General features: G+C 45.6%; 1 protein-coding gene across 1 annotated transcript in view; it reads left to right on the top strand.

The window, feature by feature from the left end:
- Positions 1 to 1,866: 1,866 nt before the first annotated feature.
- LOC138363145 (trichohyalin-like) overlaps positions 1,867 to 12,500 on the top strand; it is a 12,650-nt gene continuing 2,016 nt past the window's right edge. The window contains exons 1-2 of the mRNA XM_069322140.1: positions 1,867 to 2,256; positions 4,631 to 4,990. Of these exons, the coding sequence (XP_069178241.1) occupies positions 1,867 to 2,256; positions 4,631 to 4,990 (750 nt within the window). The remainder of the gene's footprint in view (positions 2,257 to 4,630; positions 4,991 to 12,500) is intronic.

The raw sequence follows: 12,500 nt of genomic DNA, 5'->3' as shown, positions 1-12,500 counted from the left end.
TGCCCAGTTGCTGGAAGGAGGCAAATGTCGTACCGATTTTCAAAAAAGGTGATAGGGAGGAGGCACTTAACTACAGACCCGTATCACTGACAAGCATCCCCTGCAAAATACTTGAAAGAATAATTAGGCTAAGACTTGTTGAGCACCTGGAGAGCATTGGGTTTGTAAACAAGCACCAACATGGGTTCTGGACAGGGAAATCATGCCTAACAAACCTTTTAGAATTCTATGATAAAGTAACAAGGATAAGGCAGGACAGAGAAGGCTGGGCAGACTGCATATTTCTTGACTGCCAAAAGGCCTTTGATACGGTACCGCACATGAGACTGCTATACAAACTTGAGAGGCAGGCAGGAGTAAGCGGAAAGGCCCTAGTATGGGTGAAGAACTACCTAACAGGAAGGAGCCAGAGGGTAATGGTAAGGGGCGAAAAGTCGGACTGGCGAACAGTAACAAGTGGAGTACCTCAAGGATCGGTGCTGGGACCAATCCTCTTTCTAATTTACGTAAATGATATGTTTACAGGAGTGGAATCATACATGTCAATGTTTGCAGATGACGCAAAATTAATGAGAAGAGTTGTGACAGACGAGGATTGTAGGATCCTCCAAGAGGACTTAAACAGGCTGCAGAGATGGTCAGGGAAATGGCTACTGGAGTTTAACACCAGTAAATGTAAAGTTATGGAAATGGGATCAGGTGACAGGAGACCAAAGGGACAGTACACAATGAAGGGGAACAGCCTACCTGTAACGATTCGAGAAAGAGACCTGGGAGTGGATGTGACACCTAATCTAACTCCTGAGGCACATATAAATAGGATAACGACAGCAGCGTACTCTACACTGGCGAAAATTAGAACTTCATTCAGAAACCTAAATGAGGAAGCTTTTAGGGCACTTTACACTGCCTACGTGAGACCCGTCTTAGAGTATGCCGCGCCATCATGGAGCCCCCACCTGAAGAAACACATAAAGAAACTGGAGAAGGTTCAGAGGTTTGCGACGAGGCTTGTCCCAGAGTTACGAGGGATGGGATATGAAGAGCGGCTGAAGGAACTGAACCTAACGACACTAGAGAAAAGAAGGGAGAGAGGAGATATGATAGGGACATATAAAATACTCAGGGGAATTGACAAAGTGGAAATAGATGAAATGTTCACACGTAATAATAACAGAACGAGGGGACATGGGTGGAAACTGGAAACTCAGATGAGTCACAGAGATGTTAGGAAGTTTTCTTTTAGCGTGAGAGTAGTAGAAAAATGGAATGCACTTGGGGAACAGGTTGTGGAAGCAAATACTATTCATACTTTTAAAACTAGGTATGATAGGGAAATGGGACAGGAGTCATTGCTGTAAACAACCGATAGCTAGAAAGGCGGGATCCAAGAGTCAATGCTCGATCCTGCAAGCACATATAGGTGAGTACACACACACACACACACACACACACACACACACACACACACACACACACACACACACACACACACACACACACACACACACACACACACACACACGCACACACACACGCACACACACACACACACACACACACACACACACACACACACACACACACACACACACACACACACACACACACACACACACACGCACACACACACGCACACACACACACACACACACACACACACACACACACACACACACACACACACACACACACACGCACACACACACACACACACACACACACACACACACACACACACACACACACACACACACACACACACACACAAGAATGAGGGGAAACGATGAACCAGCGAGACTCGACCTAGTCTTCACTCTGAATGACTCCGACATAAGGGAAATTGACTTCGAGGCCCCAGTAGGAATGAGTGATCACAATGTACTGACGTTTGAGTATCTGGTCGAAAAAGGGTTAAAGTACTCGAGAAAGGGAAGTGAAAGCAAAATGATGACATTCCGTAAGGGAAACTATGAGATGAGAAAATTCCTAACGGATATAACATGGGAAACAGAGCTCAGGGGAAAGACGGCCCAAGACATGATGGACTACATCACGCAGGAGTGTAAGGACGCAGCAGAAAAGTTTATCCCGGTCCAAAAGGAAAACAATGAAATGCAGATGAGAAACCCATGGTTTAATCAGAGATGTAGGCTAGCTAAGCAGCAAAGTAAAAGAGCATGGAGAAACTATAGAAATAACAGGACACTTGAAAGCAGAGAAGAATACCAGAGCGCCAGGAATGAATACGTCAGGGTGAGAAGAGAGGCAGAAGGGCAATATGAAAACGACATAGCAAGCAAGGCAAAGATTCAGCCTAAATTGCTGCATAGCCACATCAGGAGAAAGACAAGAGTGAAGAAACAGGTAATGAAACTGTGGATAGGGGAAGACAGCTTCACTACAAACGACAAGGAAGTGTGCGAGGAACTCAATAAGAAATTCCGGGAAGTTTTCACATTAGAGCAAGGAGAAGTTCCAGAGATAAGAGAAAGAATAGTTAACTAGGCAACACTAAAGGAATTTGAGATTGCCAGTGGGGATGTAAGGAAGCTTTTGCTAGAGTTGGATGTGACAAAGGCTAAAGGCCTGGATGAAATATCGCCATGGATAATAAAGGAGGGAGCAGAAGCACTGTGCCTGCCACTCTCCATGGTGTATAACAAATCATTGGTAACAGGTGAACTGCCAAAAATTTTTAAGATGGCAAACATAGTCCCGGTATACAAGAAGGGGGATAGAAAGGAATCACTGAACCACAGGCCAGTGTCCCTAACTTGCATACCATGCAAGTTATTGGAGAAAATTGTGCGAAAAAAGTTAGTGGAACATCTGGAGAAAAGGAACTTTGTGACACAACACCAACATGGTTTCAGGGATGGCAGGTCATGCTTCACAGAATTAATTAAATTCTACGATTAGGCAACAAGAATCAGGCAAGAAAGAGAGGGGTGGGCAGACTGTATATTTTTGGATTACCAGAAAGCCTTTGACACAGTGCCACACCAGAGACTAGTGCTAACGCTGGAGATAGACAGGAGTGAAAGGGAAGGTACGCCATTGGATAAGGGAGTACCCAAGTAACATAAGACAGCGAGTCACTGTGAGGGGTGAGGTCTCAGACTGGCGAGACGTCACAAGTGGAGTCCCGCAGGGTTCAGTCCTTGGACCCATACTGTTTCTGATACATGTAAATGATCTACCAGAAGGTATAGAATCGTTCCTCTCATTATTTGCTGATGATGAAAAAATTACGAGAAGGATTAAGACGGAGGAAGATAGTATGAGGCTACAAGATTACATAGACAGACTGGATGAATGGTCCAACAAATGGCTACTAAGGTTCAACCCAAGTAAATGTAAGGTAATGAAACTAGGCAGTGGAAACAGGAGGCCAGACACAGGATACAAAATGGGAGATGAAGTCCTTCATGAAACGGACAGAGAGAAAGAACTAGGAGTTGATATCACATCAAACCTGTCTCTTGGAGCCCACGTCAAGAGAATAACGTCTGCGGCGTATGCGAGGCTGGCTAACATCATAACTGCCTTCAGGAACCTGTGTAAGGAATCCTTCAGAACCTTGTATACCACATATGTAAGACCAATCCTAGAGTATGCGGCCCCAGCAAGGAGCCCGTAACTTGTCAAGCACAAGACGAAGCTTGAAAAAGTTCAGAGGTATGCCACTAGGCTAGTCCCAAAACTAAGAGGCATGAATTACGAGGAAAGGCTGCGTGAAATGCACCTAACGACACTGGAAGACAGAGAAGTAAGGGGAGACATGATCAATATCTACAAAATTCTTAGAGGAATTGACAGGGTAGATAAAGATAAACTGTTTAACACGGGTGGGACGCGAACAAGGGGACACAGGTGGAAACTGAGTACCCGAATGAGCCATAAGGACGTTACAAGGAACTTTTTCAGTGTCAGAGTAGTTAACAGATAGAATGCACTAGGTAGTGATGTGGTGGAGGCTGACTCCTGTGTATGGACAGGAGTCAGTTTCAAATACACAGTTTCAAATTTAGACATGTCAGAGCCCAGTAGGCTCAGGAATCTGTACACAGTTAATTGACAGTTGAGCCAGAGCTCAACCCCCGCAAGCACAACTAGGTGAGTACACACACACACACACACACACACACACACACACACACACACACACACACACACACACACACACACACACACACACACACACACACACACACACACACACACACACACACACGCACACACACACACACGCACACACACACACACACACACACACACACACACACACACACACACACACACACACACACACACACACACACACACACACACACACGCACACACACACGCACACACACACACACACACACACACACACACACACACACACACACACACACACACACACACACACACACACACACACACACACGCACACACACACACACACACACACACACACACACACACACACACACACACACACACACACACACACACAAGAATGAGGGGAAACGATGAACCAGCGAGACTCGACCTAGTCTTCACTCTGAATGACTCCGACATAAGGGAAATTGACTTCGAGGCCCCAGTAGGAATGAGTGATCACAATGTACTGACGTTTGAGTATCTGGTCGAAAAAGGGTTAAAGTACTCGAGAAAGGGAAGTGAAAGCAAAATGATGACATTCCGTAAGGGAAACTATGAGATGAGAAAATTCCTAACGGATATAACATGGGAAACAGAGCTCAGGGGAAAGACGGCCCAAGACATGATGGACTACATCACGCAGGAGTGTAAGGACGCAGCAGAAAAGTTTATCCCGGTCCAAAAGGAAAACAATGAAATGCAGATGAGAAACCCATGGTTTAATCAGAGATGTAGGCTAGCTAAGCAACAAAGTAAAAGAGCATGGAGAAACTATAGAAATAACAGGACACTTGAAAGCAGAGAAGAATACCAGAGCGCCAGGAATGAATACGTCAGGGTGAGAAGAGAGGCAGAAGGGCAATATGAAAACGACATAGCAAGCAAGGCAAAGATTCAGCCTAAATTGCTGCATAGCCACATCAGGAGAAAGACAAGAGTGAAGAAACAGGTAATGAAACTGTGGATAGGGGAAGACAGCTTCACTACAAACGACAAGGAAGTGTGCGAGGAACTCAATAAGAAATTCCGGGAAGTTTTCACATTAGAGCAAGGAGAAGTTCCAGAGATAAGAGAAAGAATAGTTAACTAGGCAACACTAAAGGAATTTGAGATTGCCAGTGGGGATGTAAGGAAGCTTTTGCTAGAGTTGGATGTGACAAAGGCTAAAGGCCTGGATGAAATATCGCCATGGATAATAAAGGAGGGAGCAGAAGCACTGTGCCTGCCACTCTCCATGGTGTATAACAAATCATTGGTAACAGGTGAACTGCCAAAAATTTTTAAGATGGCAAACATAGTCCCGGTATACAAGAAGGGGGATAGAAAGGAATCACTGAACCACAGGCCAGTGTCCCTAACTTGCATACCATGCAAGTTATTGGAGAAAATTGTGCGAAAAAAGTTAGTGGAACATCTGGAGAAAAGGAACTTTGTGACACAACACCAACATGGTTTCAGGGATGGCAGGTCATGCTTCACAGAATTAATTAAATTCTACGATTAGGCAACAAGAATCAGGCAAGAAAGAGAGGGGTGGGCAGACTGTATATTTTTGGATTACCAGAAAGCCTTTGACACAGTGCCACACCAGAGACTAGTGCTAACGCTGGAGATAGACAGGAGTGAAAGGGAAGGTACGCCATTGGATAAGGGAGTACCCAAGTAACATAAGACAGCGAGTCACTGTGAGGGGTGAGGTCTCAGACTGGCGAGACGTCACAAGTGGAGTCCCGCAGGGTTCAGTCCTTGGACCCATACTGTTTCTGATACATGTAAATGATCTACCAGAAGGTATAGAATCGTTCCTCTCATTATTTGCTGATGATGAAAAAATTACGAGAAGGATTAAGACGGAGGAAGATAGTATGAGGCTACAAGATTACATAGACAGACTGGATGAATGGTCCAACAAATGGCTACTAAGGTTCAACCCAAGTAAATGTAAGGTAATGAAACTAGGCAGTGGAAACAGGAGGCCAGACACAGGATACAAAATGGGAGATGAAGTCCTTCATGAAACGGACAGAGAGAAAGAACTAGGAGTTGATATCACATCAAACCTGTCTCTTGGAGCCCACGTCAAGAGAATAACGTCTGCGGCGTATGCGAGGCTGGCTAACATCATAACTGCCTTCAGGAACCTGTGTAAGGAATCCTTCAGAACCTTGTATACCACATATGTAAGACCAATCCTAGAGTATGCGGCCCCAGCAAGGAGCCCGTAACTTGTCAAGCACAAGACGAAGCTTGAAAAAGTTCAGAGGTATGCCACTAGGCTAGTCCCAAAACTAAGAGGCATGAATTACGAGGAAAGGCTGCGTGAAATGCACCTAACGACACTGGAAGACAGAGAAGTAAGGGGAGACATGATCAATATCTACAAAATTCTTAGAGGAATTGACAGGGTAGATAAAGATAAACTGTTTAACACGGGTGGGACGCGAACAAGGGGACACAGGTGGAAACTGAGTACCCGAATGAGCCATAAGGACGTTACAAGGAACTTTTTCAGTGTCAGAGTAGTTAACAGATAGAATGCACTAGGTAGTGATGTGGTGGAGGCTGACTCCTGTGTATGGACAGGAGTCAGTTTCAAATACACAGTTTCAAATTTAGACATGTCAGAGCCCAGTAGGCTCAGGAATCTGTACACAGTTAATTGACAGTTGAGCCAGAGCTCAACCCCCGCAAGCACAACTAGGTGAGTACACACACACACACACACACACACACACACACACACACACACACACACACACACACACACACACACACACACACACACACACACACACACACACACACACACACACACACACACACACACACACACACACACACACACACACACACACACATACACACACAAACCTCTCAACCTCTATCTGACTCTCAGTCTCACTCTATTTCTCAGCCCCCCTATGCTATTCAGACCCCTAACTTTCAGACCCATTATGCCCTTCCTACCCCCCTAGATGCCCAGACCCCATTCGCCTACCAGGCACTCCCAGGCACCCCCCCTAGCACCCCCCCACTCACCCCCACAGCCCCCACTTGCCCCCCAGACACCCCCCAGTTCCCCCCAGACCCCTGGTGAAAGGGGGAACTCTGACACCCGAGTTTCCAAGAAGAGTCTCAAGGTTTGGTACACCAATGCTGATGGGGTAGCCAATAAAGCAGAAGAGATAAAAGAAAGAGTTAGTGAGGCAGACCCAGACATAGTGGCAATAGTGGAAACTAAAATAAATGGTATGATCTCGGATGCAATCTTTCCAGAGGGGTACCAGGTGATAAGAAAAGAAAGGACACAGAGACAGGGAGGAGGAGTGGCACTACTAATAAAGCGGAAATGGAAGTTTGATGAGCTGGAAAATCCGGGTACCAATGAAAGCACGAGCTTCATACATGGAACTCTGACAGTGGATGGGAAGAAGATTGTAATCTTGATACTCTACAATCCCCCACCAAACAGTAGAAGGCCCAGGCAGGAGTACGAGGACAGCAACAAGACATGTATGGATGAACTGCAGAGGGCAGCAACTTTAGCGCATAGAATGAGAGCGAAGCTGCTGGTCATGGGGGACCTAAATCACGGAGAGATAGATTGGGAAACGAGGAATCCCCATGGCGGGGAAGAGACCTGGGGAGCGAAGCTGGTAGACGTTATTGACAGGAATTTCCTAACACAGCATGTGGAAGAAGATACTAGGGAAAGAGGAGGGGATACGCCCAGCCTATTAGATCTCATTATCACTCAGAATGTAGAAGACATCGAGCAGTTGGAACATGAAATACCACTAGGAGCTAGTGACCATTGTGTCCTAGCCTTTGACTACATGATGGAGTTTAAAATTGTGACCAAAGGACAAGAGGTCCGGGAAAGGAGACTTGATTACAGAAAAGGGGACTACAGAAGGATAAGGGACTACCTGGGAGAAGTGCAGTGGGAGGAAGAACTTAGAGGAAAAACAGTGCAAGGTATGATGAACCAAGTCATATTGAAATGCAAGGAGGATGAAGATAGATTTATTCCAACAATAAAGGAAAAAAGCAGGAGGGAATATAATAACCCATGGTTTAATAGACAGTGTCAGGAAGCAAAGGTGAGAAGCAGGAGGGAGTGGAGGAAGTACAGAAGACAAAGGACAGAGGACAACAGGATTAGATGTAACAGAGCTAGGAATGATTACATTAACATAAGACGAGTGTCGGAAAGAAATTATGAGAATGATATTGCAGTCAAAGCGAAAAAGCAACCAAAATTACTACATAGCCATATAAGAAGGAAGATGTCGGTAAATGACCAAGTGACAAGACTGAGGAAAACAGAAGGGGCATATACAGAAAGCGACAAGGAAATCTGCGAGGTACTGAATGCAAAATTCCATGGAGTGTTCACAACCGAGCCTGAGCAGCTCCCTTTGTTAGAAGAGATTACCCAAGATGAAAGACTATCAGATATAGAGGTGACAGCAGAGGATGTAATGAAACAGTTGACAACACTGGATGCAAATAAAGCTGTTGGACCAGACAAAGTATCACCGTGGATACTTAAAGAGGCAGCGCAGGCTCTCAGCGTGCCTCTGGCAATGATCTTTAATGAGTCACTTATGTCGGGAGAATTGCCCAGTTGCTGGAAGGAGGCAAATGTCGTACCGATTTTCAAAAAAGGTGATAGGGAGGAGGCCCTTAACTACAGACCCGTATCACTGACAAGCATCCCCTGCAAAATACTTGAAAGAATAATTAGGCTAAGACTTGTTGAACACCTGGAGAGCATTGGGTTTGTAAACAAGCACCAACATGGGTTCTGGACAGGGAAATCATGCCTAACAAACCTTTTAGAATTCTATGATAAAGTAACAAGGATAAGGCAGGACAGAGAAGGCTGGGCAGACTGCATATTTCTTGACTGCCAAAAGGCCTTTGATACGGTACCGCACATGAGACTGCTATACAAACTTGAGAGGCAGGCAGGAGTAAGCGGAAAGGCCCTAGTATGGGTGAAGAACTACCTAACAGGAAGGAGCCAGAGGGTAATGGTAAGGGGCGAAAAGTCGGACTGGCGAACAGTAACAAGTGGAGTACCTCAAGGATCGGTGCTGGGACCAATCCTCTTTCTAATTTACGTAAATGATATGTTTACAGGAGTGGAATCATACATGTCAATGTTTGCAGATGACGCAAAATTAATGAGAAGAGTTGTGACAGACGAGGATTGTAGGATCCTCCAAGAGGACTTAAACAAGCTGCAGAGATGGTCAGGGAAATGGCTACTGGAGTTTAACACCAGTAAATGTAAAGTTATGGAAATGGGATCAGGTGACAGGAGACCAAAGGGACAGTACACAATGAAGGGGAACAGCCTACCTGTAACGATTCGAGAAAGAGACCTGGGAGTGGATGTGACACCTAATCTAACTCCTGAGGCACATATAAATAGGATAACGACAGCAGCGTACTCTACACTGGCGAAAATTAGAACTTCATTCAGAAACCTAAATGAGGAAGCTTTTAGGGCACTTTACACTGCCTACGTGAGACCCGTCTTAGAGTATGCCGCGCCATCATGGAGCCCCCACCTGAAGAAACACATAAAGAAACTGGAGAAGGTTCAGAGGTTTGCGACGAGGCTTGTCCCAGAGTTACGAGGGATGGGATATGAAGAGCGGCTGAAGGAACTGAACCTAACGACACTAGAGAAAAGAAGGGAGAGAGGAGATATGATAGGGACATATAAAATACTCAGGGGAATTGATAAAGTGGAAATAGATGAAATGTTCACACGTAATAATAACAGAACGAGGGGACATGGGTGGAAACTGGAAACTCAGATGAGTCACAGAGATGTTAGGAAGTTTTCTTTTAGCGTGAGAGTAGTAGAAAAATGGAATGCACTTGGGGAACAGGTTGTGGAAGCAAATACTATTCATACTTTTAAAACTAGGTATGATAGGGAAATGGGACAGGAGTCATTGCTGTAAACAACCGATAGCTAGAAAGGCGGGATCCAAGAGTCAATGCTCGATCCTGCAAGCACATATAGGTGAGTACATATAGGTGAGTACACACACACACACACACACACACACACACACACACACACACACACACACACATATCGGGGTCTGGTAGCTGAGTGGACAGCGCGCAGGACTCATAATTCTGCGGCCCCGGGTTCGATTCCCGGACCAGGCAGAAACAAATGGGCAAAGTTTCTTTCACCCTGAATGCCCCTGTTACGTAGCAGTAAATAGGTACCTGGGAGTTAGACGGCTGTTACGGAGCTGCTTCCTGTGTGTGTGTGTGTGTGTGTGTGTGTGTGTGTGTGTGTGTGTGTGTGTGTGTGTGTGTGTGTGTGTGTGTGTGTGTGCGTGCGTGTGTGTGTGTGTGTGTGTGTGTGTGTGTGTGTGTGTGTGTGTACTCACCTAGTTGTACTCACCTAGTTGTGTTTGCGGGGGTTGAGCTCTGGCTCTTTGGTCCCGCCTCTCAACCGTCAATCAACAGGTGTACAGATTCCTGAGCCTATCGGGCTCTATCATATCTACACTTGAAACTGTGTATGGAGTCAGCCTCCACCACATCACTTCCGAATGCATTCCATTTGTCAACCACTCTGACACTAAAAAAGTTCTTTCTAATATCTCTGTGGCTCATTTGGGCACTCAGTTTCCACCTGTGTCCCCTTGTGCGTGTTCCCCTTGTGTTAAATAGACTGTCTTTATCTATCCTATCAATTCCCTTCAGAATCTTGAATGTGGTGATCATGTCCCCCCCTAACTCTTCTGTCTTCCAGCGAAGTGAGGTTTAATTCCCGTAGTCTCTCCTCGTAGCTCATACCTCTCAGCTCGGGTACTAATCTGGTGGCAAACCTTTGAACCTTTTCTAGTTTAGTCTTATCCTTGACTAGATATGGACTCCATGCTGGGGCTGCATACTCCAGGATTGGCCTAACATATGTGGTATACAAAGTTCTGAATGATTCTTTACACAAGTTTCTGAATGCCGTTCGTATGTTGGCCAGCCTGGCATATGCCGCTGATGTTATCCGCTTGATATGTGCTGCAGGAGACAGGTCTGGCGTCATATCAACCCCCAAGTCTTTTTCCTTCTCTGACTCCTGAAGAATTTCCTCTCCCAGATGATACCTTGTATCTGGCCTCCTGCTCCCTACACCTATCTTCGTTACATTACATTTGCTTGGGTTAAACTCTAACAACCATTTGTTCGACCATTCCTTCAGCTTGTCTAGGTCTTCTTGAAGCCTCAAACATTCCTCTTCTGTTTTAATCCTTCTCATAATTTTAGTATCGTCCGCAAACATTGAGAGAAATGAATCGATACCCTCTGGGAGATCATTTACATATATCAGAAACAAGATAGGACCGAGTACAGAGCCCTGTGGGACTCCACTGGTGACTTCACGCCAATCGGAGGTCTCACCCCTCACCGTAACTCTCTGCTTCCTATTGCTTAGATACTCCCTTATCCACTGGAGCACCTTACCAGCTACACCTGCCTGTCTCTCCAGCTTATGTACCAGCCTCTTATGCGGTACTGTGTCAAAGGCTTTCCGACAATCCAAGAAAATGCAGTCCGCCCAGCCCTCTCTTTCTTGCTTAATCTTTGTCACCTGGTCGTAGAATTATATTAAGCCAGTCAAGCAAGATTTACCCTCCCTGAACTCATGTTGGCGATTTGTCACGAAGTCCCTTCTCTCCAGATGTGTTACCAGGTTTTTTCTCACGATCTTCTCCATCACCTTGCATGGTATACAAGTCAAGGACACTGGCCTGTAGTTCAGTGCCTCTTGCCTGTCGCTCTTTTTGTATATTGGGACCACATTTGCCGTCTTCCATATTTCTGGTAGGTCTCCCGTCTCCAGTGACTTACTATACACTATGGAGAGTGGCAAGCAAAGTGCCTCTGCACACTCTTTCAGTACCCATGGTGAGATCCTGTCTGGACCAACAGCCTTTCTAACATCCAGATCCAGCAGGTGTCTCTTGACCTCCTCTCTCGTAATTTCGAACTCTTCCAAGGCCGCCTGGTTTACCTCCCTTTCTCCTAGCACAGTGACCTCACCTTGTTCTATTGTGAAGACCTCCTGGAACCTCTTGTTGAGTTCTTCACACACCTCTCTGTCATTCTCTGTATACCTGTCCTCGCCTGTTCTAAGTTTCAATACCTGTTCTTTCACTGTTGTTTTCCTTCTGATGTGACTGTGGAGTAGCTTTGGTTCGGTCTTGGCTTTGTTTGCTATATCATTTTCAAAACTTTTCTCTGCTTCTCTTCTCACCCTGACGTACTCATTCCTGGTTCTCTGGTATCTCTCTCTCTGCTTTCTG

This window comes from Procambarus clarkii, chromosome 10 (assembly GCF_040958095.1).
Source record: "Procambarus clarkii isolate CNS0578487 chromosome 10, FALCON_Pclarkii_2.0, whole genome shotgun sequence".
Lineage (NCBI taxonomy): Eukaryota > Metazoa > Arthropoda > Malacostraca > Decapoda > Cambaridae > Procambarus > Procambarus clarkii.
Note: the sequence above shows the minus strand (reverse complement) of the source record. Positions and strands in the feature narration are given on the sequence as shown.